Raw genomic sequence first — 22,485 nt, 5'->3', positions numbered from 1 at the left:
ACGCCGGGAGTTCCCCCAGACGGGGCGCTGCCCCTTTAAAAACAAAATGGCCGCCCCGCTCCGCGTCGCCTCTTCGCCGCCACGCCCGGCTGCTGCCGCCGCCGCCACTTCCGGGGTGGGGCCGGGAGGCCGGAAGTGTGTCGCGCTCGCAAGATGGCGACTCCCTATGTGACTGACGAGACCGGTGAGTGAGGCCCGGCTCGGCGCTGTGGGGCGGGAGGTTCCCGTGGGGTCGGGCCCGGCCCCCGTGGGGTTGTTGTTTCCCCCGGATCCGTAGGGCGGGACCTAGCCCCGGTCCCTGTGGGGCTGGCTCTCTCCGCGGTCTCTGTGGGGCTGCGGTCGCCGGTCTCTGTGGGGCCTCTCCCCTGCCCCATCTCTGTGGGGCAGGTCCCGTTCCCTGCCCCTGTGGCGGGGGGGGGGGGGCGGAGTTTCCCCTCCCGCTGTAGGCCTGGGCCGCGGCCCCATCTCTATGGGGCTGGGAACCGCCCCCCCCCAGTCTCTCTGGGGTCCTGTCTCTGTGTGTGTGTCCCACCTTGCTGGTCGCTATGGGGCAGGTCCCACCTCCCCAGTCTCTGTGAGGCTGGGCCCACCTCACCCCCCCCACCCCGCTGTCTGTGGTGACCGGCTGTCCCCATCCTAGTCTTGGGGCAGGGGGGGGGACCCGTGGGGTGTCCTGGGACCACCGTGGGGTGTGTGTGGGGCCTTGGGGTCCCTGTGGGGGGTGTCCTGGGGCCCCCATAGGGTGTCCTGTGGGGTGTTTTGGGGTCCCTGTGGGGTGGGGGGGTGTTCTGGGGCCCCCATAGGGTGTCCTGGGATCCCCGTGGGGTCCTGGGGCCCCTGTGGGGTGTGTGGAGTGTCTTGAGGCCCCAATGGTGTGTCCTCTGGGGCGTCCTGGGGTCCCTGTGGGGTGTGTGGGGTGTCCTGGGGTCCGTGTGGGGTGTCCTGGGTCCCCCATGGGGTCCCGGGGTCTCTGTGGGGTGTGTGGGATGTCCTGGGGCCCCCGTGGGGTCTTGAGGCCCCCATGGTATGTCCTCTGGGATCTCCTGGAGTCCCTGTGGGGTGTCCTGGGGTCCCCATGGGGTGCGTGGGGTGCCCCGAGGCCACCAGCCGACGGCGCCTTGGCCTCGCAGGGAAGTACATCGCCTCCACGCAGCGCCCCGACGGCACCTGGCGGAAGCAGCGGCGGGTGAAGGAGGGATACGTGCCCCAGGAGGAGGTGCCGGTGTAAGTGGGGCAGGCGGCCGGGGGGAAGGGGGTGTCCCCTGAGGGGGCTCCCCCTCTGGGGCTGGGGTCTGCCGCGCCGCGAGAGGGGAGCGGAGCTGTCAGAGCATCCCGTCCCGTTCCCCAGGCACCCCGGACCTCGGCCCCGCGACTCCTGGGGCTGCGCGTGCCGGGTCACGTCTTGAGGTCTCAGTCTCTTTCCAGGTGCCCGAGCAATTCCGACCCCCTCACCCTTATCCCATAAGCCGTAGCCTGCCGGTACGTATCGACTCCCGTCCCAGTCCTCCTCGGGGTGGCCGTGCGGGTCTGGGCCGTCCCGCGGACGCGAGGAGGACCCCGAGCGGCGGCGTCTGCCGGGGCGCGGAGCTCGGCAGGGGTGACCCGTTCCGAGGGTGGCTGCTCGGCCGCCGCTTGGTGGAGGGCTCGGAGCCCGCAGGTGCCCCCCGGCCTGGGGGGAGAGCCGGACACGGGGGCTGCTCCGCGTCGGAGGTTTTGCTGGAGGCGCCGAACGTTCCTGGCGTTTGGCGGTGGGGTCTTTTAGCGCCGCACTGGGGACTTTTTGGCGCCGCCCTGGGGTCCTCGACACCATCCCGGGGCGGGACGGCAGGGGAGAGGCGCCTTCACAGGCTCTCGTTCTGTGCAGGTACGAGAATAAATATGTGAAGTTTTTCAAAAGCAAACCCGAGCTGCCCCCGGGGCTGAGCCTGGAGGCCACCGCGCAGCCCGGCAAGCAGCCCGGCAAGGCGGAGAGCGGCGAGACAGGACTGTCCAAGGCGGCGAAAAGGAACTTGAAACGCAAAGAGAAGAGGAAGCAGCAGCAGGAGAAGGGGGAGCGGGAGACAGACGAACTGATCCAGGCGCTGGAGAAGGCTTCTCTGTCAGGGGGCGGCGGTGGGGACAAAGGCCCACCGGGGGACAGTCGGGCGGCCGTGCCGCAGCCGGCCTGTGGCACCAAGGCCCCCACTGAGGGGGAAGCCCCTGCCTCGGAGAAGAGCAAGAAGATCAAGAACCTGAAGAAGAAGCTGCGGCAGGTGGAGGAGCTGCAGCAGCGGCTCGACTCGGGGGAGATAAAGCAGCCGACAAAAGAGCAGCTGGAGAAGCTGGGGCGGAGGAAAGCCTTGGAGGAGGAACTGCGGGACCTGGAGCTGGACTTGTAAGGGGCGGGCGGGGGGGCTCGGGGGGCGCGGGGACTCGGGGAGGGGGGAGGGCACGGGCAGCGTCCCCAGCGCGCAGGCTGCCGGGACGAAGCGCCCGGCCCTGGGGATTTGGTGTGGGCGGGTGCTGTCGGGGGGGTTTTTTCAGAACAGTTGTTCCCAGCTATCTGTGTTAGAAACCCGGCGACTCTCGAATACCTCGCTCCTTTTTTTTTTTTTTTTTTAAAATATTATTTGGGGCGGGGTTGTGCTGCGTCCAGGGTGGGGCAGCAGCCTCACCCACCCCTACCCCCCCCCTTCAATCTTCCCTGGCCCCTCGTGTTCTGTGTTACAGCCTCTCTCTTCCTTTATTTTTAAAAATCATGCAATAATAAAATTGCAGTAGTGACCCGGTGCCGGGAGCTCCGTTCTGGTTCTGCCTTTCCCTGGAGGGGGGACACGCAACACCCGTCCCCTGCCTGCTGCTGCCTGGGGGACGGGGATGCTGTGGGATAGGCAGGGGCCGGCTGGACCCCTCCTGGCAGTGATGGGGGCACAGGGGGGCTCTTGCTCACCCCCACCCCATCCAGCCCCAGTGGAGGAGCCACAATGGAGCCGTGGGGTGGGACAAACCCCACTTTATGTCCCAGGAGCTGGGGATAGCTGGACCCCCCCACACTTCCCTGGCTTCGGCTGCCCCCTCAGGCTGTGCCCCCCCATTTCCCGGGTGACTCTGGGATGCCGCAGAGGGGCCGAGCTGCCAGATTCCTCCCCACTGCCCTGGGAGCTGCCTGGTGTGGGAGCACCCCCGGCAGCCGGCCAGGCCCCTCCGCTCCCCAGCTCCGTGCCACGGGGCCCCCCCGTTTCGCCTGGGCCCACGGGTGGGGAGTCTCCACTGTCCCCCAGGAAGAGCACGCTGCAGTTTGGGCACCTGCAGGAGTGGCTGATAGGCGAGTTCTGCACGGCCAAAATCACAGGGGCCAGGTGGTCGAGTGTTGGGGTGTCCCGAGCCCCCCCTGGCCGAGGTGGGGGGTCCTCTGCTGGGTGCCTGGATGCTGTGGTGTGGAGGATCCCCTCAACCTGAGGCTGCAGCAGCACATGCTGAGGGTCTGAGGTGGGGTGTAGGGGGTCTGGAGGATGCTGGAGCATCTGGGAGGTCAGGGCTGGGGCCGTAAGGGCTCCCAGGGTTTGTGGGGGGCCACGGCTGTGGGCATAGGTGAGTCTGGGGGGGTCCTGGTGACCCACCGGCCAGGGCAGGGTGCTGGATGCCCCGGGGCATCGCAGTGACCCCAAGACTGACCATGTTCTGGGGCCGGGCACCCTCTGACCCCCACCCTCACGGCTACCGGCTGCACCAACCCCTGCGCCCTCCGTGGCATTGGACACGGGGAGGCTCGTCCCAGCGGGGGTCCCGGCACCGACACCTCCCCTCCCACCCACAGGCCAGCGGCCCCCCCGGCATCCCCCTCCCTGGCCTCCCCCAGCAGCAGGACCTACTTCTTCAAAGGTGGGGATTTGGAGGGGGGGGCCAGGGGGTCCCCACCGCCACCCACATTCCCCCTCAGCTCCGGCCGCAGGTGACGAGGTCTGGCAGTACCGGGGGGGGGCTCATGCCAGCCCCCCGTGATGCTCTTTAATGCGGCAGCCCCGGTACAAGCCCAGCACGGGCAGGCGGGGGGGGCCCTTCCCCAGGGTGGGGGCCACCGCGGTCCTCGGGGGGCTCGGGGCAGGGCTGGGGGGCCGGGGAGGCCCTATGGCAGGGTGAGACACCCCCCCCCCCCCAGTGGGGTTAAGGCTTTTGGGATCCTCCCCAGTGGAGGGGGGGCGCTGGGCTGGGCCCACGGTGCGTGCACAGCATTTGGGTAGGTCCTACAAAAATAAAAGTGGGGCTTTATTTTTAAGGGGTCCCCTCCGGTGCCGGGGGCTGGGCAGGAGCTGGGGTGGGGGCTGCCCCCCAGGCTCTCCCCCCCGCGGGGCTGGCAAGGGGCTGCAGCGGGTATGGGGGCAGGTTATGGGGCAGGCTGCGGCGGGGCAGGTTATGGGGCTGGCGGCTGTGGGGCAGGCTATGGGGCAGGCAGCAGTGGCGGGGGGGGAGGCACCGGGTTCGCCCCGCCACCAGGGGACCCCCCAGCCCCTAGGGGTCCCCAGCATCCACGTGCCCTGAAGCCCCGCCTCCCCTCGGCCACACCCTCCCGGGGGGCGGGGCATATGGCATCTCATTTGCCTATTTAAAGGGGAAGGCACAGCGGGAGCGGGGGGGCCCGGGAACCCCCAAGGCACGTCGGTGGGACGCGGGGGCTCAGGGGCGGCGGCGGGGCGGGGGCGCGGTGAGGGGCGCGGTGGAGCCGCAGTCGGCATCGGGGGTGGCGGCGGGGCCCGGCGTGGTCCCGCTCTCCAGCTGCCGATCCCGCAGGCTCCGGATGTAGCTCTGGGGGGACACGGGGGTCAGCGCGGCCCCACGGCCACCGGCACGGCCCCGCCGGGGCACGGACTCACCGGGGCCAGCACGTCGCCCGCGTAGCGCTTGACGGGGGGGGGCTTGCGTCGGTAGGTGCCCTCGGGGGGGGCCAGGCTCTGCCGGCGCTTGGCCTCCTTCTGCCGGATGCGCAGCAGCTGCAGCCGCTTCTGCCGCCGGCTGAGGATGACTGCGGGGAGCCGGGGCTGAGCTCTGCCCCGCGTCCCCATCCCCGGTGACGCCTCCGTCCCCATCGCCTTCGGCACCGCCATCCCCACGGCCGTCTCCATCCCTGCTCCCGTGGCCGTCCCCATCCCCATCGCCATCCCCTCCTCATCCTCACCCTCCTCATCCCACATCCCTCGCGCTCACCCGCACGCCCTCCCCGCTGCCCGCTCCCACCGCCCGGCACACCCCCTCACCCCGAGCTGGCCGGGAAGGGGGGGGTACCCCTCCGTGCACCCCCACTCACCGTCGGTGTGGGAGACGCCGTCGGCCGTCAGCTTCCACTGGAGCAGGACGGCGAGGAGGCTGAGCGCCGGCCAAGCGCCCAGCAGCACCCAGCTGTGCCAGCACAGCGGCCCCGCCGGCGCCAGCCGCAGCCGGTCGTAGACGTAGAGCACCAGCGCCAGCGCTTCCACGAAGTAGTCGGCGCAGACGACGACGACGGCGGCGCCGAAGACGGCGGTGGAGAGGACGGTCAGCGCCTTCGGCCACTGCAGCGCCAGGAGGGCGCAGAGCAGCGCCAGCCCCAGCAGGCTGCCCGCCGGCACCCAGGGGCTCGGCGGCGGCAGCACCGGCGCCGCCGCCACCAGCGCGGCCGTGGCCAGCAGCAGCCCCAGCAGCAGCCCGGTGGTGAAGAGCCCGACGCTGCGCAGCAGCATGGTGACCAGGCCGCAGAGCAGCCCGATGCCCAGGGCGATGCCCGCGCTGGCCTCCAGGCTCAGCTGCGTCTCCAGCACCCGCTCCTTGTAGCACAGGAGGAAGATGACGATGGAGCCGAAGAGCAGCCCCGAGAGGAACATGATGGCCTTGAAGCAGCGGTACCCTGGTGCGGGCACGGGGGCGTCACCGGGGGCTGCCCCGGCAGTGCCCCACGGCTTTGCCCCACGGCTTTGCCCCCTGGCGTTCCCTGTGCCATCCCTTCCGGCCGTGCCCCCCACAACGCCCCTCTCCTTGTCCCCCACCACGTGCCTGCCGTGCCCCCCAAGTAAGCCCCTGCTCTGCCCCCCCCCCCCCAGCCGTGCCCCCCCCAAACCGTGCCGGCGCTCACCGAAGCAGCCGCAGACGACGCCGAAGAGGGCACCGAGGGCGCAGAGGGCGGCAGGGACGGGCTCGTAGGGGGGCCGGGGCTCCAGGGCGCAGCGGGGCGCGGGGGGGGTGCCGGGCTCCATCGCCCGGGGGGGGCTGCGGGGGCTGGGAGGGGTGGGGGGGGTGCTGAGCCCCCCCGCTGCGCCCCCCCCTTCCCCCGGCACCCAGCCCCTCCCCGGGCTCTGCGGGCGGTGGGTGAGCACCCTCCTCCCCGCACCCACATCTGGCAGTGGTGCTGGGGGGGGGGGGCACATCTGGGAGGACTGGGCTGGGGGCACTGGGAACTGTAGGGAGGTGCCGGGGTGGGGAGGGCTGGGAGTGCTGGGGGCTGCTGGGTGGGGGCACTGGGAGCTACTGGGTGACAGCGAGGTGGGGGCTTTGGGAGCACTGGGAGGGGGGACTGGGAGCTACTGGGGGACAGCGAGGTGGGGGCACTGGAAGGGGGGTCTGGGAGCTACTGGGGAACAGCGAGGTGGGAGCATTGGGAGCACTGGGAGGGAGGACTGGGAGCTGCTGGGGGACAGTGAGGTGGGGGCACTGGGAGCTGCTGGGAGACAGCGAGGTGGGGGCGCTGGAAGGGGGGTCTGGGAGCTACTGGGGGACAGCGAGCTGGGGCACTGGGAGCTGCTGGGGGGCCGGGGCGGGGGGCGGCGCTGCCGCACTGGGAGCTGCTGGGGGGCCGGGGCGCGGGGCCGAGCTGGGTCGGGGAGGGGGGGGGGGGGAGCCGCTCGGTCCCCACCGCCCCCGTCCCGTCCCGGGACTCACCCGCTCGCTGCCGGTCCCGGGGGTCGCGGAGGGGCCCGGCCCGGCCACGGAGCCGAGACTCCGCCGGGAGCGGGGCCGGGGGCGGTGCGGGGCGGGACCGGGAGCGGGGCCGGGGCCGGGGGTGGGGGGGGGCGGCGGCGGGGCCGGATCGCTGCTGCGGGGCCGGGAGGGGACCCACGCGGGGCCGGGACCCCCGTGGGTGACGCCGCGGCCCCCAGCGGGCCCCTCCGCCGGGACAGAGGCGCTTTGTGCGCGGGGCCACGTGACGGGGTCAGCGCAGGACGCCCGGTTCCCCCACCCCACCCCCCCGGGGCGGCCAAAGGGTTAACGGGGAGGGAGTGGGGAGGGGGGGCTCTGCCCCTTTAAGGGGCGGGGCGCGGGGAATGACGTCCCCGCGCTAGGCCCCGCCTACCCGGAAGTGGGAGGCGGTGGCGGCGGGCGGGCGGGCGGAAGGCGGAAGTGAGGCGAGTGAGGAAACTCCGGGGGGGGGCGGGAGGCGGCGGCGACCCCCCCCCCGCCGGCACCGGCACTGGCACCGTGAGTCTCCGCCTCCCCGGGCTCCCCGACAGCCCCGGGGCCGGGGCCGGAGGGCAGCAGCGGCCGAGCTGCGCTTCAAAGAGTCCCGGGGCGGTGGGAGGGGGGATCCCGTGGGCAGCCGGGGCCGGGCCGGGGATCGGCGGGGCGCGGTCTGGAGGGATCCCCGGGGTTTGGGGTTTTGGGGGGGGGGGAGAATGGGGGTCTCCGGGGCCGCGCTGACCCCGATCTCGTTCGCAGGGCCTGGCGGTATGGCCGTCACCTAGGCCCGGCGGGGACCAGCGGGGCCGCCAGGATGGAGCAGCCTCGGTACTGGGGAGACCCCCCCGGGGATGGCGAAGGGGGCGGCCGCCCGGCGGAGGACAGCGCTGCCTGGAACGGGAGCTGCGGCCGGCCACCGGTCACCATCCCAGAGGACAACGACGACGACCACGACCTGCCCTTCCCGAGCCCCGAGGGTCCCCGGTGCTCCTGCCGCTGCCGGGGGGAACCGGCCGCCCCCCCCAACCCGACGGCCGAGCGGCGGGACGGATCCTGCAGCCTCACCTGCCGTAACCGGGCCACTGCTGGCCTGGTGCTGCCGCCGGCCCGTGGGCAGGAGGATGGCGAGGAGGACGAAGCCGGCGAGGACGGCGTGGGGAAGGGGAGCCGGAGGATGCGGAGGCGTCAGAGGCATCGCTCGACCCCCAAGGAGAAGGAGGACGGTGGACGGCGCGAGGGTGGTGCGGGCAAGCGGCACCGACCGGCACGGAAGAGGAGCCGCGGGGACGGGACCGAGGCGCCGGCAGAGGAACCGGCCAGCTACCGGGGTCCGCTGGCGGCAGCGCTGGCCCAGGCGCGCAGGCTGGGCGCAGAGGCCGGCGGATGGCTGCTCTGCTCCTGCTGCCGCCTCGGCGGCCATGACCTGGGCTCGGCGCAGGCCAGCATACGGAACTGGGGCCGGCGGGTGGGCCAGCGGGCCCGGAGCGGCTCCCTGAGGGTGGCCCGGTGGCTACGGGCCGGCGCAGGGTTCTTCCTCCGCCTGCTCTGGATGCTCTGCGCGCTCCTCGTCCTCCTCCTCGTGCTGCTCCTGGGCAGCCTGCGGCTCTGCTGGCGCGTGGGCGCTGGCGCGCTGGTCGCCGGCGCGGATCGGCTGGGCAGGAGCCAGCGGGTGGCCCGGTTCCTTGCGCTTTTGGACGCAGCCGTGTTCCGTAGGACGTGGGGGCTCCTCGGGGAGAACCGGACGTGCCGGCACCTCTGGGACTGGCTGCAGAGACGGCGAGCTCCTCCCTGGGTGCCCGGGGAGGGTCAGACAGGGGGGCCGGGGGATGCGGCGTCCGTTGGCGACGGGGGGGCTCCCGCTGCCGGCTGCGCGGAGGAGGTGAGCCGCTTGCTGGCCATGGCGGAGGTGCCCGAGGAGGAGCTGAACCCCTTCCAGGTGCTGGGTGTAGAGGCGACGGCATCGGACGCCGAGCTGAAGAAAGCCTATCGCCGGCTGGCGGTGCTGGTGCGTGGGCGGGCAGGGGGTGTCGTCGTCCCCCCCCCTACCCCAAGACACGGCGCTGGCTGAGCTTTTCCGCTTTTTCCAGGTCCACCCGGACAAGAACGAGCACCCGAGGGCAGAGGCGGCGTTCAAGGTGCTGCGGGCGGCCTGGGACATGGTCAGCAGCCCGGAGAGGAGGAAGGAGTACGAGATGTGAGTGGGCGATGCTGAGGAACGGGGAGGGTTTGGGGGTGCCGGGGCTGACCCCCTTTCTCCCCGCTACCCCCAGCAAGCAGATGGCGGAGAGCGAGCTGACGAGGTCCATGAGCGAGTTCCTGAGCCGGCTGCAGGACGACCTGAAGGAAGCCATGAACACCATGATGTGCAGCAAGTGCCAGGGGAAGCACAAGTAGGTCTCGAAGCCCCGGCGGCGCGGTGCTGGCGTGCCTGCAGGGTCCCAAAGTTGGGGGGCGGGGGGGCAGAGGGGTCGGAAATGCCCACTCTCTCCACAGGAGGTTTGAGATGGACCGAGACCCCCTCAGTGCCCGCTACTGTGCCGAGTGTGGCAGGCTGCACCCTGCCGAGGAGGGTGACTTCTGGGCCGAATCCAGCCTGCTGGGGCTGAAGATCACCTACTTCGCCATGATGGACGGGAAAATCTACGACATCACGGGTGGGTGCTGCTTCCTGGAACCCCCGGACGGAGGGTGTGCCGCCGGCTCATTGCCCCTTCGCCGGGGTGGTGTGACCGGCGGCCGCATGTCTTTCGGCAGAGTGGGCCGGCTGCCAGCGCGTGGGGATCAACCCGGACACCCACCGCGTCCCCTACCACATCTCCTTTGGCTCGAGGAGCTCCGGGCCGGGCGGGCGGCAGAGGTGATGGGAAAGGGGCCTGACCCCCATCCTGGGGAAGGGGGGGGACATGGGATGACAGCGGGGGGGGAGGCTCCGAGCTCAGACAAGCCCCCCCCCGAACACCTGCTTTACCCCCTACAGGAGTGCCTCCAAGGGCAGCCCCACCTCAGCTGCCGACCTGCAGGAATTCTTCACCCGCGTCTTTCAGGGGAGCTCAGGACCGATGCCTGGGGGGCCCTTCCCGCCACCGCCCACCCCCCCGGGGGCTGCAGCCCCCCCCGGGGTTCCCCCCAGGGCCGAGGGCGCCGTCCCCAAGGGCGACGCGAAGCACAAGAGGCGGAAGAAGGTGCGTCGGCCATTGCAGCGCTGAGTGGCGCCGAGTGGCGCCAGGCAGACGGCACTGTGCTGGGCACGAAAAGGGCTCTTTCCAATAAAAAAAATCTATTTTTCTTTTTTTTTTTTTAAAAAAAAAAAAAAAAAGTCTTCTCTATATTTAAAAGTAACCAGGGAGTTTGTGGGCTGACGTGGCCAACACGTGCTGGAGGAGCTGCGCGTTGGAGCCAGCCGTACCAAAGAGCCCGGCGGGGCACGGGGCAGGAAGGCGGGGGCTGGGACGGACAGAAAAACAGACAGACCGGCCGCCAGATCTCTTCAGGGTTATTGTAAACGTTCAGGTGACGCTCCAGAGGGAAGGGAGCTGCAGCCGGGTCCCTTCCTCTCCGTGCTTAGGTGGGGGAGCTGCCACGCAGGAGAGCCCCCCCCGGCTTGTTCAGCTGCAGGGGGCCATTGGAGGGGCCCCCCCGAGCCCCCTGCCCCAGCTGCGCCTTGCCTCGAGCCTCTGCCAGCACACTTTGCATATTTTTTTTTTAAGCAGCTCGTTACTTTTTGCTCGTACAGATCTATTTATTACTGCGTGCATCCTCTTTCTATTAATACATCCGCGTACGTTAGCTGTGCTCCTCCTCGTGGGTGCTGCCCAGCCGGGACCCCAGTGTCACGGCCTGGACCGCCCCCCCCCGTGGTGGTTTTGATTTTCCTGCCTCAACTTTGCTTGAGGGACCCTCGTCTCCCTCCCTCAGCGCCGGGGACGAAGAGCAGCTTATTATTTTTTTACAAAAAGCAAAGTCCAGAAGCAGGAGCTGGTTCCGCGCTGCCACCAATATCTTGAGTTGTATCACGAAAAGTTTTTGCCAAGAGACGTGTGAGTGTCCGGCACCTCACCAAGCGTTTGGCGTTTCCCAGCTCTCCAAACCGTGGGCCGGGCAGTGGCACGGCAGCTGCGCCGGTCCTTAGCAGGGAGTAACAGCCCTTGGGGGCTGCGCGAGGCTCTTGGCCTGCCACTGACCGGAGCCGGGTGCTCAGGGGGAGCTGACCGCCCCCCCAGCCGAGCTGAAACACCCTGAGAAACGCTGCTGTAGGCCACGATTGCTTTTCGCTAACCTTTTTGTACTCCCAGACCAGAGCAGCTGGGTTTTAAATGGTAGTGTACCTTTTTCTTATCACTTTTGTTAAATTAAAAGTACGGTTTGAAGAAGTCTGGCTGGTCTGTGCGGGGAGAGGTGGGAGGGAGGTGTGAGCCGGGGCTGGTCCCACTGCGAGGAGGCCGCTCCTGTTGCTGAATTTCTTTATTGTGGTGGAAGTCTATAAAACATGAGGACGAGGGAGGTGTAGGTGGGCGACTCTTCCCACTAGTCAGCAGTTCTCCCCTCGTAAGTGCTTTCTGCAGGGTTACACGGAGGTTAGCTTGAAGGAAACACGCACATGACGCAACTGCTCGCTCCGTACCGCTCAGCTGCGCTTCTCGCTTCACCGAAGAGATAAAGGTCCTAGCGAGGAGCTTCTCTGAGATGGAGGAACCTGGCTAAAACCCTGGCTAAAAGCTAGAGCAGTCCCTGCCCTGCACCCAGCCCTCCTCATGCCTCACCCCTGCTCTCCAGCTGGTGTCTCGCGCCGCTCCGGCATCCCCTCTCTGTCCCCTGGCTCCACTGGAAGCCTCAGTACTTGTTGATGCCAAAGACCCGCACGCCGTGGAACTGGGGCAGCTTGGGCAGAAGGACGCTGAGCAGGGAGGCCGTGTTGACGACAAAGTGCACAGGGTCATATTTGGTGTAGAAGCTGGTGAGGAGGTACCTGGGGGAGAGAGGGAGACGCTGGGTGAGCTCTGTGTCGCTCCCACCCTCCCCACTGCCAGCACTGGGGGGATTTCGGGTGCCTTGCTGGCGTTCCCTGCACAAAACCGCCTCGCAGCTGGGGAACCCTCTAGCCCCAGGGCCCGTTCGCGCCAGGGCGGCTGTGCCAACAGAAGCCTGATGGTCCCACCACGTGCCTTAAACACCCTCCTGAGCCCCCCCACGCCCTCCTGCCTAGTTCAGCGATACTCACAGCACTACCGGGGAGACGCTGAGGAACTTGCGTGACGAGGTGCACTGCGTCCCGTAGTCTATCTGCTCCCAGTGCGTGAGGAGGCGGTCCTTGCCCTGGTCCGGGGTCTCGAAGGGGGTCCCCTTCACTGTGTGCAGCAGCAAGTACATGACCTGTGGGTTTCAAGGGGGGAGGAGATGTAAAGCCAGCCAGGGACAGTCTGCTGCTGGGACAGAAATGCACTTTGTGCCCTCTCACAGCAGTTTCCCAAGCTAATGGCCTTTCATCAGCTGCATCTCCCCCTGCAACGCCAACCCCCCAGCCTTTCCCTCAGTGCCCAGCAGGAACCAGGGGCTTCCTTATAGCCGGGGGACATGGAACCATACCTGGCGAACACCAGCCTACATGCTTTCCAGCCCTGGGAGAAGAGCGGGCCAAGTTTTGACTAACCAGGTTGTGTATGACGTTGGTGAGTGTCCAGACCACAGGAACGCTGAAGAACGGGATGCTGAGGAGAACGACGTGGAGGACTCCCACAGAGATCACATACGCCAGCCAGATCCCCCGGCTGTTCATCACCCGCGTGTTGGGGTTCACCTCGCTGTGCGCCACGCCGACGTTCATCCTGGAGCAGACAAACAGAGGCTTCCAGAGGTCTCCTCAGAGAGGTTTTCCCAAATCTCTGCAATTCCCAACCCAGTCAGGGCTCTTGGTGTAGCCCCACATCCATGGTCTTCCTTCAGCACCTCTCACCCCGGCCTTCCCATGTGCTTAACCCCAACACACCGCTGATGCCAGCTCCCTAATTAGCGACTCTGCACCTCAGCCTTAAGGCCAGGAACACAAGGGCAAGGAGAAAAGGAAGGAGCTCACCCTCAGCCACCAGAAACGCTGGGAACTGAGGAAGAACCACCCCGTAACGAGGCTCCCCTCTCCCCCATGCTCACCCCGTGCTGCTTCCCTACCGGACAAGTAGACAAAATGCCTGCTCTCCTCCCCGAGAGCTTGACTCCTCAGCCCTAAGGCACGCGTGGGGCCGGAAAACGACCACAGATCCCTCCCCAGGGCCTGGTACACCGGCTCCCGCCTCAGTGCCCGGTCCTGCCGCCATGGCCTCGCGGCCCCTCGGCCCCTCACAGCCCCCCAGCCCAGCTCCCCCGGCCCCTCACAGCCCTCCTGTCCCCTCACAGGCCCCCCCCCCCGTCCCGCTCCCGCTCCCACCGACGCACCCGGCGGCTTCGCGGCCGTTGCCAGGTCCCTGCCCGCCCCTGGGGCTCGTCTCCAGGAAGTCCGCACGCCCGGTGGGGTCACTCCCCCCCTCTCATTGGCCGCTCGTCCCGTCGCTCAGCGTCTCCCCGCCCCTCGAGCGCCGGCAGGCCAATAGTGTAAGGGGAGTGGCCGGGGAGGCCCGGCCAGTCGTGAGAAGCGGTGTTGGGAAGTGGTTTGAAATCGCCGGTTGAGGAAGGGCGGCGCCGATTGGGTGATGGGCGGTCAACGGGGGCGGGGACGGCAACGGGCTGAGGGGGCGACAAGATGGCGGCGGAGACTGTGGAGCTCCATAAGCTGAAGGTACCGGCCGAGCGGCCTGCGGAGCTCGGGGAGGGGCGGGGGTCGAGGCCTGTCCCGGCCCGGGCAGCTGTGGGCCCCGGGCTCCCGCCGGCCTGGGCCCCCCCCCGGTGTCCCGGGAGGGTCCCCCACCTCCGGCGGTCACCCCTCCTGCCCGGGTCCTTCTCAGTCTCTCCTAGCAGCCGCTCTCTCGCCGCTGCCCGCCCAGGGGAGGTGGTGGCGGTGGGGGGGTCCCTGGGGATGCCTCTGCCCTCCGGTGCACCGCCGCCGTTCTCCGGTTGCCCGGCCTGGCCTGTGACAGGCGGCGGGGAGCGATCCTCCTCCGGGGCTGAGGAGGGAACCAGCCTGTTTGGGGGAAAATCCTGGGAGTCCAGGGGCGCGGCTGGTGTTTGACGTGAGGAGGCGGCCTTCGAGGCTCCTAAAAAAACCCCGAATCGCCTTGGCTTATTTTTATGCTTTTTCTAATTATAATTTTTTTTTATGTTTTTGGTGTGCTTCTGCACGCGCTAACTGGAAGCTTCTTGCGTTCTGTAGTTGGCTGAACTGAAGCAGGAGTGTCTGGCTCGTGGCCTGGAAGCAAAAGGCAACAAGCAGGATCTGATCAACAGGCTCCAGGCTTACCTGGAGGAGCATGGTGGGTGCCTCGTTGAGCAGGGCGGCTTGTTAGCGGGCTTCTTCCCAAAGCCCTTACAAGCTGGGGGTTGCTCTGGGGTTATCGGTGGTGAGAGATCTCCTGGGGTTCGAGCTTTGTTCGTGTGGAACACGAGGGTGAAGGAGAAGAGCCCTGGTCTGAGTGTTTTGCTGTAACTGCCTTTGCTTCTCGCTTTCCTGAGTAAAATCCTTATAGTAGGCTTTATCTGAGAAGCCAGAGATATTACTAAAGTAATTTGCTACTGCAATTTCTCTGTTGTTTTGTCCTCCAGCTGAAGAAGAAGCAAATGAGGAAGATGTCCTGGGAGAAGAAATAGAGGTAAGTCTTCTGCTGGGCAGACCATCCTGCTGACGGCCTGTACAGGGGCTTCTGGTTTGTCTGGGAGCACGCGACCTCCCACAGGCTGCGTTCCGGTTCTGTGCCTGAGGAATGCAGCAATACCTGAGTCTGTGTCTATTTTAAAGCACCATTGTCATTCCTTGTTGGGTCTAAACCTGCTATTTTTTACACCAAAGGCTCTATGTTGCTCTATTAGCAGGCAGAGCGTGTGGTGGGGGGTTCTGGCAGAGTGTGTAATCTTGGTGTGTGGCTGCCAGTTCAGAGTGGGGTCATTCTGTCCGTGTTCAGCAGGACTCACACCTCATTGCCCTGTGGTTTTTGTCATGAACTGAACAGCAAATGCGATTGGAGGGTGGTGTGCTTTTAAAGAAAGTACATGTAAGAAAAAGTTGCCCAGCTGGTGCCCTGACCATGCTGGGCCTGGGCTGGGCTGGGCAGCCCATGGGAGCAAGCCTTAAAGCAGGAGAATTTGTTCTGAGGGAGGTGAGGAGATCTGACCTGGGAAAGCGCTTTCTGCTTAAAACACCAGTGAAAACCGATTCTTCCAACTGTCGGGCTCTTCGCTGCTTGGCAAGCCCATGCGCTGCAAGGGCAGGTGGACGATATGGAAGATTTCTTCCCAGTTTCACAAAAAGTATTTGGTGAGAAGTGAGATGGGTCTTACCAGATTGATGCTGGGCATTGTGCGTGAGCACTGTGTAGTTTCGATGTTGTTTGATGGCTCCACGTGCGGGCTGGAGACTGTCTCGCTCGAGTTATTTCTGAAGCCTTGTGAAGCCCAGACCTGGTAAGAGTTTAGACTTTGGGAAAACAAAACAAGAGTCTGTGTCCGTAACATCTAGTGTTCAAACCCTGCCAGACTGAGGCTGTGAGCACGTAATATTACTTCTTGCTGCAAACCTTGCCTTAGTGGGCAGAGTTAAACAAATCGTGCAGAAATCTTTGGATACGTGCAGGCTGAATTATAGGTGTGTGCCTTTTAAACCAGTGAGAACCCAAAAGACTTGACAGTGTCCCTGCTGTAGTGTTTCTGTCTTGCTCAGCTGGCCGGAGTATTTATTATCTGACCTCCTCTCAACTCCTTCACTTGCAGGAAGAAGAGCCAAAGCCGGTAGAGCCACCCGTCAAAGTAGAAGAGCCTCCTGTAAAATCGCCTGATGTGTAACTATCCTTTCTGAGTAGAACGAAGCAAACCCGTGGGGTGCGAGGGCCGGCAGCACAGCCCTGTTTTGGAGTTTGGGACGAAAGGGGGTTGCGGCTCGTGTGCGTTAGAGCAGGATTGTGGCCCTTGCCTGAGCCCTGTGTGATAATGTGGTGGTCTGTCCGTCTGTCTGTCTGTGGGGCTGCTCTCCCCTCCGTGGCTCACAGGACGAAGCGAGCCCGAAGTGAGCCCCGGGCTTGCAGCCGGCAGGCCTGAGGTGGCTGTGTGGGCAGGAGGGGGCGTCCTGTGCCCGCCAAGCTGCGCCGGCAAGCGCCAGGTCCCAGGCAGAATTGCTTCCTGTGAAAGTGCCATTAAACCATTACTACCTTTCAGGGCATAAAATGAGAAACCTGTCCAGGAATCTGGAACAAAAGCAGTGCATTTTTCTAAATGGGAGACCTTAATGAGGCTGGCTGTGACCCACTGTTTTATGGGAGTTGTTTGGAGGAGGAGGATGCTATTTCATTTAGCCTGGGAACTTCCGAACTTTGTCTCTTCCTCTTTTGTTTTCCCCCTGGAGCCTGAGCTCTGTTTTCGGAGCATAAACTTTGGAGCACGCCCACTCCATTATATTTTTGTTCAGTCTTTTTACTGGTCCTGCTGTTGTCAGCTGCACATTGTTCAGGAAGTGTGTGTTTGAAATGGAGCCTGGGCTCGGGGTGCTGGGGCTGACCTGGGGAAAGTTGCCTGCGGCTGTCCCATGAACTAGAACAGAACAATCCTTTGTATTTGTGGGCCATAAAGGAATAAAGCTCTTTGGGGCTTGCAGTCGAGGCTTTGGGCTTCTAACAAGAGCTGAATGTTACTGTTAAGAGCCTTAAGATGGGCAGGGGGTTGTTCTTGGGTGTGTAGGTCTGCGGCCTCTTGCTGTAATATCCCCCCAGCATTTTGAGATGCATCTGCAGCGCCCTACTAAAATCACAGGATGTTTCTCTTGCCTTAAATGGAGTTATTCCTCCAAGCCTGTGTAGAGAATGGGTGAGAGTGTGGCTGGTTCTTGTGTCTTTTCCAGCTTGGTTGTCATTGTTGCCAAAGGAATTCGGGAGTGCTCAAGGCACTAGTTAGGCTCACAGGAGAACCCGCGGCTGTGCCTTCACTGGGCCGTGTGTTTCCTGCCCTTAATACACCCTAGACTTTGGTTAAAAGTTTCACAGGCTTCATACTTCACTTAGCATCGATATCTGGCTCTAAACTTGCCCTCATAAGGGGGATGCTTGCTTGTGGCTGTTCTTGTGTTAAAAACAGGCCCTCAGTTAAGATGGTGGTGGTGTTGCCAGAGACTAGTGGCTGGGAGGAGAACCCCGATACCTCTGCTACTGGGGCATGCTTGTGAAACTAATGAGAGCTGTTCTGACTGATTTCTCTCTTTCCCACACACCTCTAGGATTACGGAAAAGAAGGTAGTGAAAATAACATCAGAAATATCACAGATGGAGGTAAGGTTCCTTCTGCTACTTCATCCTCTGAGGTGTCGGTTTCCGTATTCACTTCATTCAAAGTCTCTTTTGTGTGTTGCTGAGGCAGTGTCAGTGTTTCCATTGTAAACCTGCTTTATTTTTCCTTGATTTTATAGTAATGACTGGTGGAGTGACCTGGCAGGGTGGTGACCCCATGGCACATTTCATTTTGATGCTAGATCTTAAGGAATGTTTCTCTCAATTGTCCGTTAACGCCTCTTTCCTTGCTGCTCACTGCCGTTGCTTTCTGCCACCAACCACCATTGACCCAACCTCAATATTTCCAACTTAGCAGCGACAAGCTGAGTCATTCCTGGGGTGTCGTTCCATCGCAGACAAAGATGGACTTTGCCCTGTAGCATCCTCTGCTCTGGATCATAAAGACTGATAGACTCGAACCACCTCTGTTATGATTCTGGTGTATAAATTGTGTTTCCTGCTATTGCGAACATGAAAAGTTCCGCTGCGGAGTTCACCAGGCCGTGGCACATCCCTGTCCCTCATGACTTGCTGCAAGCCTGATTGCTTCAGACACGTAAAACTACGAAGCTTTGTTGAGGATATGCTTCGGGGAGTAATCAGTTGGGGAGGAACTGATACGAGCTAACAGATCATCTCATCTTTATCTTCTTTAACTTTGCCGCTTGCATTTGCTGGGCTTATTTAAAACAAACACACTTAGAAGCTGCCAATTCCTCTGGGAAAACTTTGCGAAACTTTGAGTTTCAGGAATCTGATTGTGGTTCTCTAATCCCCCCTCTTATTTTTTTGCTCGTGTTCCATAAGAAAGAAATCACTATGAGAACATGATTCTTGTCTCCCTGCTGTTCACCACTACTTTAGAGTTTTAATCTTCTGTTTGGGACACGATCATTTCCACAGCAACCAGGGTGATGTCGCAAGCAGAGGATTATGACCTCAGTGAGGGAGTTATGAGGAGAAACATAGTACCTGATGTGAGCTGGAACTGTTGCTGAAGGAACAATGTCCCCCATGATGTGGGGGTGCCCTTGGCTGTAGCTGGTTAAAGAGCTCATTAAGCAAACTTGCTGAAGTTATACTCTTGCCCTTTGTTTTTCTCCAAATTCTGACAAACCTATTCCCAGGAAATCCACTTTTTTTTTCTTTGTCTGAGAGTGAATCAGGTCTCAGCAAAATTATGTTGTAGATGGTTTTTGAAGATGGGAATTATTTTCCCATACAATGCATAATTGAACACTGGAGGCTGTTAATGTGGGCTGTTAGAGATGCTAGAAATGCAGATGAGTTCAAAAAGCAAGGAGACAAATTCCTAGGAAGGGCGACAACCATCAGGGATAAACGAATGCAAATGTGAGCACAGCCTGAAATTCAGTCAGTCGTTTGCTGTGGATTACTTGAGTCTGGGAGGGTGTAAAGGAGGCAGACTACCTGTCTGACTGTAATAGTCACCTTTGGGGGGATACTGGGGTAGTGGAACCTTTGCTCTGATCTGGCATGGCTTGGCTGTAGTTGAGAGTCCTTTCAGAAGCTGCCTCTTCAGGTATTTCTTTTGATATTCTTCAGTGTCAGAAAGAATAAGGAAATATGCTTTGACCCGAGTGGTACATTTTTTCTGTCTTTATTGTTTCTACTCAGTTGAGTAAAAGTTCCTCAGTACTGACACCATTAGGAGTGGTGTTCCTAATCCATCTTTTCTAAACATTTATGTTTTGATGCACATGTTTATTACGCTCCTCACTGTGCTTTTGGCTAAAGTAAATGTTTCCATTAAAATAATATCTGTTTCTCTAACCTTTAAAACACCAAACACATTTTTGGGCCCTTGTGTAATAATAAAATGTTAAATATTTCCCTTAAGCTTTTAAGGGGATTTAACACTCGTAGGTGCAAACCCTTGCGCTTCTGATGTTTCCAAGCTTTTCCGTGCCCAGGGCAGTGTGCTCCAAGCCAGGCGAGCCTTGCCTGCAGCAAGGGCAGCAGGCCGAGTCCTTTCTACGTAGCTGAACTTCGTGTTGAATTGCACTGCTAATGGCAAACTCTGTTTGCAAGGCTGAGCCAACTTCATGAATAGTGTCGGCCTCTTGTGAAAAGGCTTGTGCCAAATAAATAAGTTCCCTGAAAACAAACACCCCCCCATCCCCTTTTCTAGCATATTTCTTTGGCCTTTTGCTTAGGGGGGAAGAAAAGGAAATCTTGTTTGCCTCTCTTCTTGCAAATCAGCCGAAGCCGGTTGTGCCTACTGCTTGCTTCCTGCCTCCAGGAGGGAAGTCAGGGCAGTTCCCTTTGTAGTCCCTGCCAGGAGCACTGCTCCTTTCCCTCTGGCACAAGGGCTTCCCTGGGCGAGGTGTGCGGCACGCCAGCCTCCAGCACAGTTGCAGCCTTGTATTATCTTAAAATAGTCGCCTGTCTCTGTCAGCTCCCTGGTCCCATTCTCTTTTTGCACGTCTCCTTTCCTAGGAACGCTCTCTGAGCAGCAGAGTAATGGCATACCTTTTTTATGAGTTTTTTTTATTAGGCCTGTGTTTATCAGAACCATGAGAGCACCTTTTGGTCAAGCGTATGTCCTGGAGGCTGCGGGGTGGCTTCTGGGATGGCACAAGCCAAGGGCAGGTGCCTGCAGCAGCTCTCCCTTTACCTGCGGGTACAGCAGGGTGCTTTTCCCCTTTCCAGGCTGCGTGCTGCTGGTCTGGCAGGGCATGTTGGAGCATTAGGCCACCATATGTTGAGTTTGTGTACCTCTCTCTGTCTGCAGAACCTCCTTTCTGTACCCTTCAAATTTTTGCTTTTCCTCAGTTGGTTCCTTTCTCTCTCTCCTCCAGCGAATGCAGAAGAGGGCTGAACGCTTCAATGTGCCCGTGAGCCTGGAGAGCAAGAAGGCAGCGCGGGCAGCTCGGTGAGTCTACACTTGGAGCCTTCTCCCCTCTTCTTGCCTGAGAGAAGACCTCTCTGGACACGTCTGCCAGTGGCAGGTTGTGTTATTGTGAGGTGAACCTGGCTCTGTGCTGTGCCCGGGTGGTGGGACAGCAACGCTGGGGAGGAGTCTGAAAAATGAGGTGGAGGTTGCCCCCAGCCTGAACAAACAGTGGACAGGTTTACTGGAGGGTTTGCAGACATGTGCTGTGTTACACCTGCAGGGAGGTGGTGCTCCTCATGAGGCAGAAGAGCCCCGTGCCGAATTTGGGCTGTGTCTGATTGTGGAGTGCTTGATGCATGCTTTACTGGTTGCTTGGGCTGAAATACTGGTGAAATTTGTGGCAGTTCTCACAGTTATTCTGGAAAGACAGGGCAGCGAAAGGGGAAAAAGGTGAACTGCTGGTGATACAACTAGCTTTCTGGACTTTGAGGTTGGTTTTATGAAGAAAGTGGGGAATTGCTGTACGCAGAGTAAGCACAGGAGCTGCTGCAGTAATTACAGTAGCCAATAATAGCGTGTTCCAGTTAATCTTGCCCCCAAACCAGTTTTACTCAAGTACACTCATAAAAAGTATTTGAAGGAAAAGTTCACACATAAGACTTGACATGTCAGGTATTGGCTGACCTTATCTTTGCCCGAGTCTCTGACTAAGCTCTGTTTACCTTCGGCAGGTTTGGTTTGGCCACAGTTTCGACTAAAGGTGAGGAGGTGAAGCAGAACCAATCCATGGAGTGACCTTGCTGCAAACACTTACTTACTCCTGGGAATAAAAATCCCGGTGGGACTACCTTTTGTTTTCACTTCTGTCCCTTTTCCTGACCATGCCCAGGAGCTCTGAGTGGGAATTGTAGAATCAGGAAGAAAAGGACACGTGTTATTCCTTTGGTAGTTCAGACACTTTTCCCAGTATCTATTTTTTCTAAGCAGAGCTGGAAGAGAGTAACCAGAGTTTCCTGTGGTATCCTTAAACAGAGTGCCAGACGTTGTTTGGCTTCATAAAATGCCAGGTTCAGTTGCCAAAGCTGTCTTAGCGAGGTGGGACAGCAGCAGTTTTGCAGGTGGAGAAGCTGATTTGAAGGTGAAAAAGAAATTGAGAGACTCATTCTGTAGTGAGCAGAGATGGAACCTGGGAAAAATGGGACAGCAGTTCTTCACTAGTCTATGGTGGGATGGGTGCACTACTGCTTCAGGCAGTGCTGTGACTTTACTGCACCTCCTTTTAGATAAGATACTGCTCCTGATGTTTGCTCTAACTGGGTTTTCTTTTTCTTGCCTCCTCATTTCAGGCCTCTCTGCAGACAGCAAGCCCACGGTAAGACATGCTTCTTGTTCTTGAGTTACTGCTGGTCAGGCCCTTAACACATGTTGTAATTTGTAGAAGGAGGTTCCTGTCTGCAGTGGTAAACTATCAAAATGGTCCAGGAACAACATATGTGGAGTGAGAGTTAATGATGTAGCCCACCTGGATGTTATGCTGGCACTGAACTTGATGGGTTCACATCTCTGTGGCTGCCTCTATGACAGTTTTCTCAGATGAGCTGATTTTAGAATGAAATGGTGAAAGGAACAAAGATGGATATTTGGGTTTTTTTTTCATATGCCTGACTTTCATTCTCTGTTTTTGTTTGAATTGCTTGAATTATGCCTGGGGAATGGAAATAACGAATGACCTGTAGTAAATTACTCTGCTTTTAATGGCTGATGCTGCTCTGCCCATCTGAATTCCAGGTCTAAGTAGGAGGCACCAAAGTGTGCAGGGCTGAGAGCTCTGTCAGATTGGGCAGCCGGCGCAGTATTTGCCTGCTCAATTGAGGATGAGTGGAACAGAGTTAAGCCACGATCTGTCACCAGGCAAGGTTCTAGGTTTTTCTCTGGTGCCAGGGGCATAAAAGATCTTGCATGAGCGTCTGCGAGGCGGAATAGCACCGGGGTTCCCTCTGCAGAACTACGTACTATGGAAGGCTTGTCCCTGAAGGTCTGCGTTTGTTAGGGATAAGTGCCGTAATGGTGGCTGATGCCTCTCAGTGAAACCAGTCAGGCTGGGTGATGTGTTGGGAAGCTGCTTGGTCTGGGGACCTGATTAGATGTGACACAATAGTTTTGGAAGGGTGAGGGTACAGCAATGGCTTCTTAAACCTGTGGCAGCCATATAACAGTGATAACTTTTAGGAGTACTGGCAAGTTTGCCTACGAGGCTGTTTCTTTTGTTCGTGTTGACCAGACCGCTACAGCAAAGGTACCAGGTACAGCTGGCTCACAGTAACAGTCTGAAACCAC

The 22,485-nt window shown here is 61.1% G+C and overlaps 5 protein-coding genes across 8 annotated transcripts in view; 3 read left to right on the top strand and 2 right to left on the bottom strand.

The window, feature by feature from the left end:
- The first annotated feature begins 119 nt into the window (after window positions 1-119).
- PYM1 (PYM homolog 1, exon junction complex associated factor) lies at window positions 120-2,763 on the top strand. Its single transcript, XM_075049662.1, has 3 exons — window positions 120-184; window positions 1,131-1,224; window positions 1,865-2,763. Exons 1-3 carry the CDS (start codon window positions 154-156, stop codon window positions 2,376-2,378), a joined length of 639 nt encoding a protein of 212 aa, XP_074905763.1. The 5' UTR covers window positions 120-153; the 3' UTR covers window positions 2,379-2,763.
- A 1,185-nt stretch (window positions 2,764-3,948) lies between these two features.
- Window positions 3,949-7,290, bottom strand: LOC142041062 (transmembrane protein 198-like). 2 transcript variants are annotated; one of them, XM_075049640.1, is made up of 5 exons: window positions 6,886-7,290; window positions 6,083-6,225; window positions 5,282-5,857; window positions 4,851-4,999; window positions 3,949-4,782 (listed from the first exon to the last, which is right to left on the bottom strand). In XM_075049640.1, the coding sequence occupies exons 2-5, from the start codon at window positions 6,201-6,203 to the stop codon at window positions 4,654-4,656; spliced, it is 975 nt and encodes a 324-aa protein (XP_074905741.1). In that variant the 5' UTR covers window positions 6,204-6,225; window positions 6,886-7,290; the 3' UTR covers window positions 3,949-4,653. The 2 variants fall into 2 exon arrangements, with proteins under 2 accessions (XP_074905741.1, XP_074905740.1); XM_075049639.1 differs by having other exon boundaries at window positions 6,083-7,290.
- A 36-nt stretch (window positions 7,291-7,326) lies between these two features.
- Window positions 7,327-10,395, top strand: DNAJC14 (DnaJ heat shock protein family (Hsp40) member C14). The gene is made up of 7 exons (XM_075049608.1): window positions 7,327-7,422; window positions 7,660-8,905; window positions 8,988-9,094; window positions 9,171-9,290; window positions 9,394-9,554; window positions 9,655-9,757; window positions 9,878-10,395. Exons 2-7 carry the CDS (start codon window positions 7,715-7,717, stop codon window positions 10,104-10,106), a joined length of 1,911 nt encoding a protein of 636 aa, XP_074905709.1. The 5' UTR covers window positions 7,327-7,422; window positions 7,660-7,714; the 3' UTR covers window positions 10,107-10,395.
- Window positions 10,396-10,506: 111 nt separating this feature from the next.
- On the bottom strand, window positions 10,507-13,416 carry ORMDL2 (ORMDL sphingolipid biosynthesis regulator 2). The gene is made up of 4 exons (XM_075049667.1): window positions 13,327-13,416; window positions 12,548-12,722; window positions 12,119-12,270; window positions 10,507-11,866 (listed from the first exon to the last, which is right to left on the bottom strand). The coding sequence occupies exons 2-4, from the start codon at window positions 12,719-12,721 to the stop codon at window positions 11,731-11,733; spliced, it is 462 nt and encodes a 153-aa protein (XP_074905768.1). The 5' UTR covers window position 12,722; window positions 13,327-13,416; the 3' UTR covers window positions 10,507-11,730.
- A 95-nt stretch (window positions 13,417-13,511) lies between these two features.
- The window catches only part of SARNP (SAP domain containing ribonucleoprotein), a 32,112-nt gene continuing 23,138 nt past the window's right edge, over window positions 13,512-22,485 (top strand). For all 3 annotated transcript variants that reach the window (XR_012653352.1, XM_075049664.1, XM_075049663.1), the window contains exons 1-8: window positions 13,512-13,666; window positions 14,198-14,297; window positions 14,587-14,633; window positions 15,748-15,815; window positions 17,240-17,291; window positions 20,114-20,187; window positions 20,880-20,908; window positions 21,495-21,520. Coding sequence is in view for 2 of the 3 variants with exons in the window: in XM_075049664.1 (XP_074905765.1) it covers window positions 13,631-13,666; window positions 14,198-14,297; window positions 14,587-14,633; window positions 15,748-15,815; window positions 17,240-17,291; window positions 20,114-20,187; window positions 20,880-20,908; window positions 21,495-21,520 (432 nt within the window). In the remaining variant the exon portion in view is untranslated. The remainder of the gene's footprint in view (window positions 13,667-14,197; window positions 14,298-14,586; window positions 14,634-15,747; window positions 15,816-17,239; window positions 17,292-20,113; window positions 20,188-20,879; window positions 20,909-21,494; window positions 21,521-22,485) is intronic.

This window comes from Buteo buteo, chromosome 17 (assembly GCF_964188355.1).
Source record: "Buteo buteo chromosome 17, bButBut1.hap1.1, whole genome shotgun sequence".
Taxonomy (NCBI): domain Eukaryota; kingdom Metazoa; phylum Chordata; class Aves; order Accipitriformes; family Accipitridae; genus Buteo; species Buteo buteo.
Note: the sequence above shows the minus strand (reverse complement) of the source record. Positions and strands in the feature narration are given on the sequence as shown.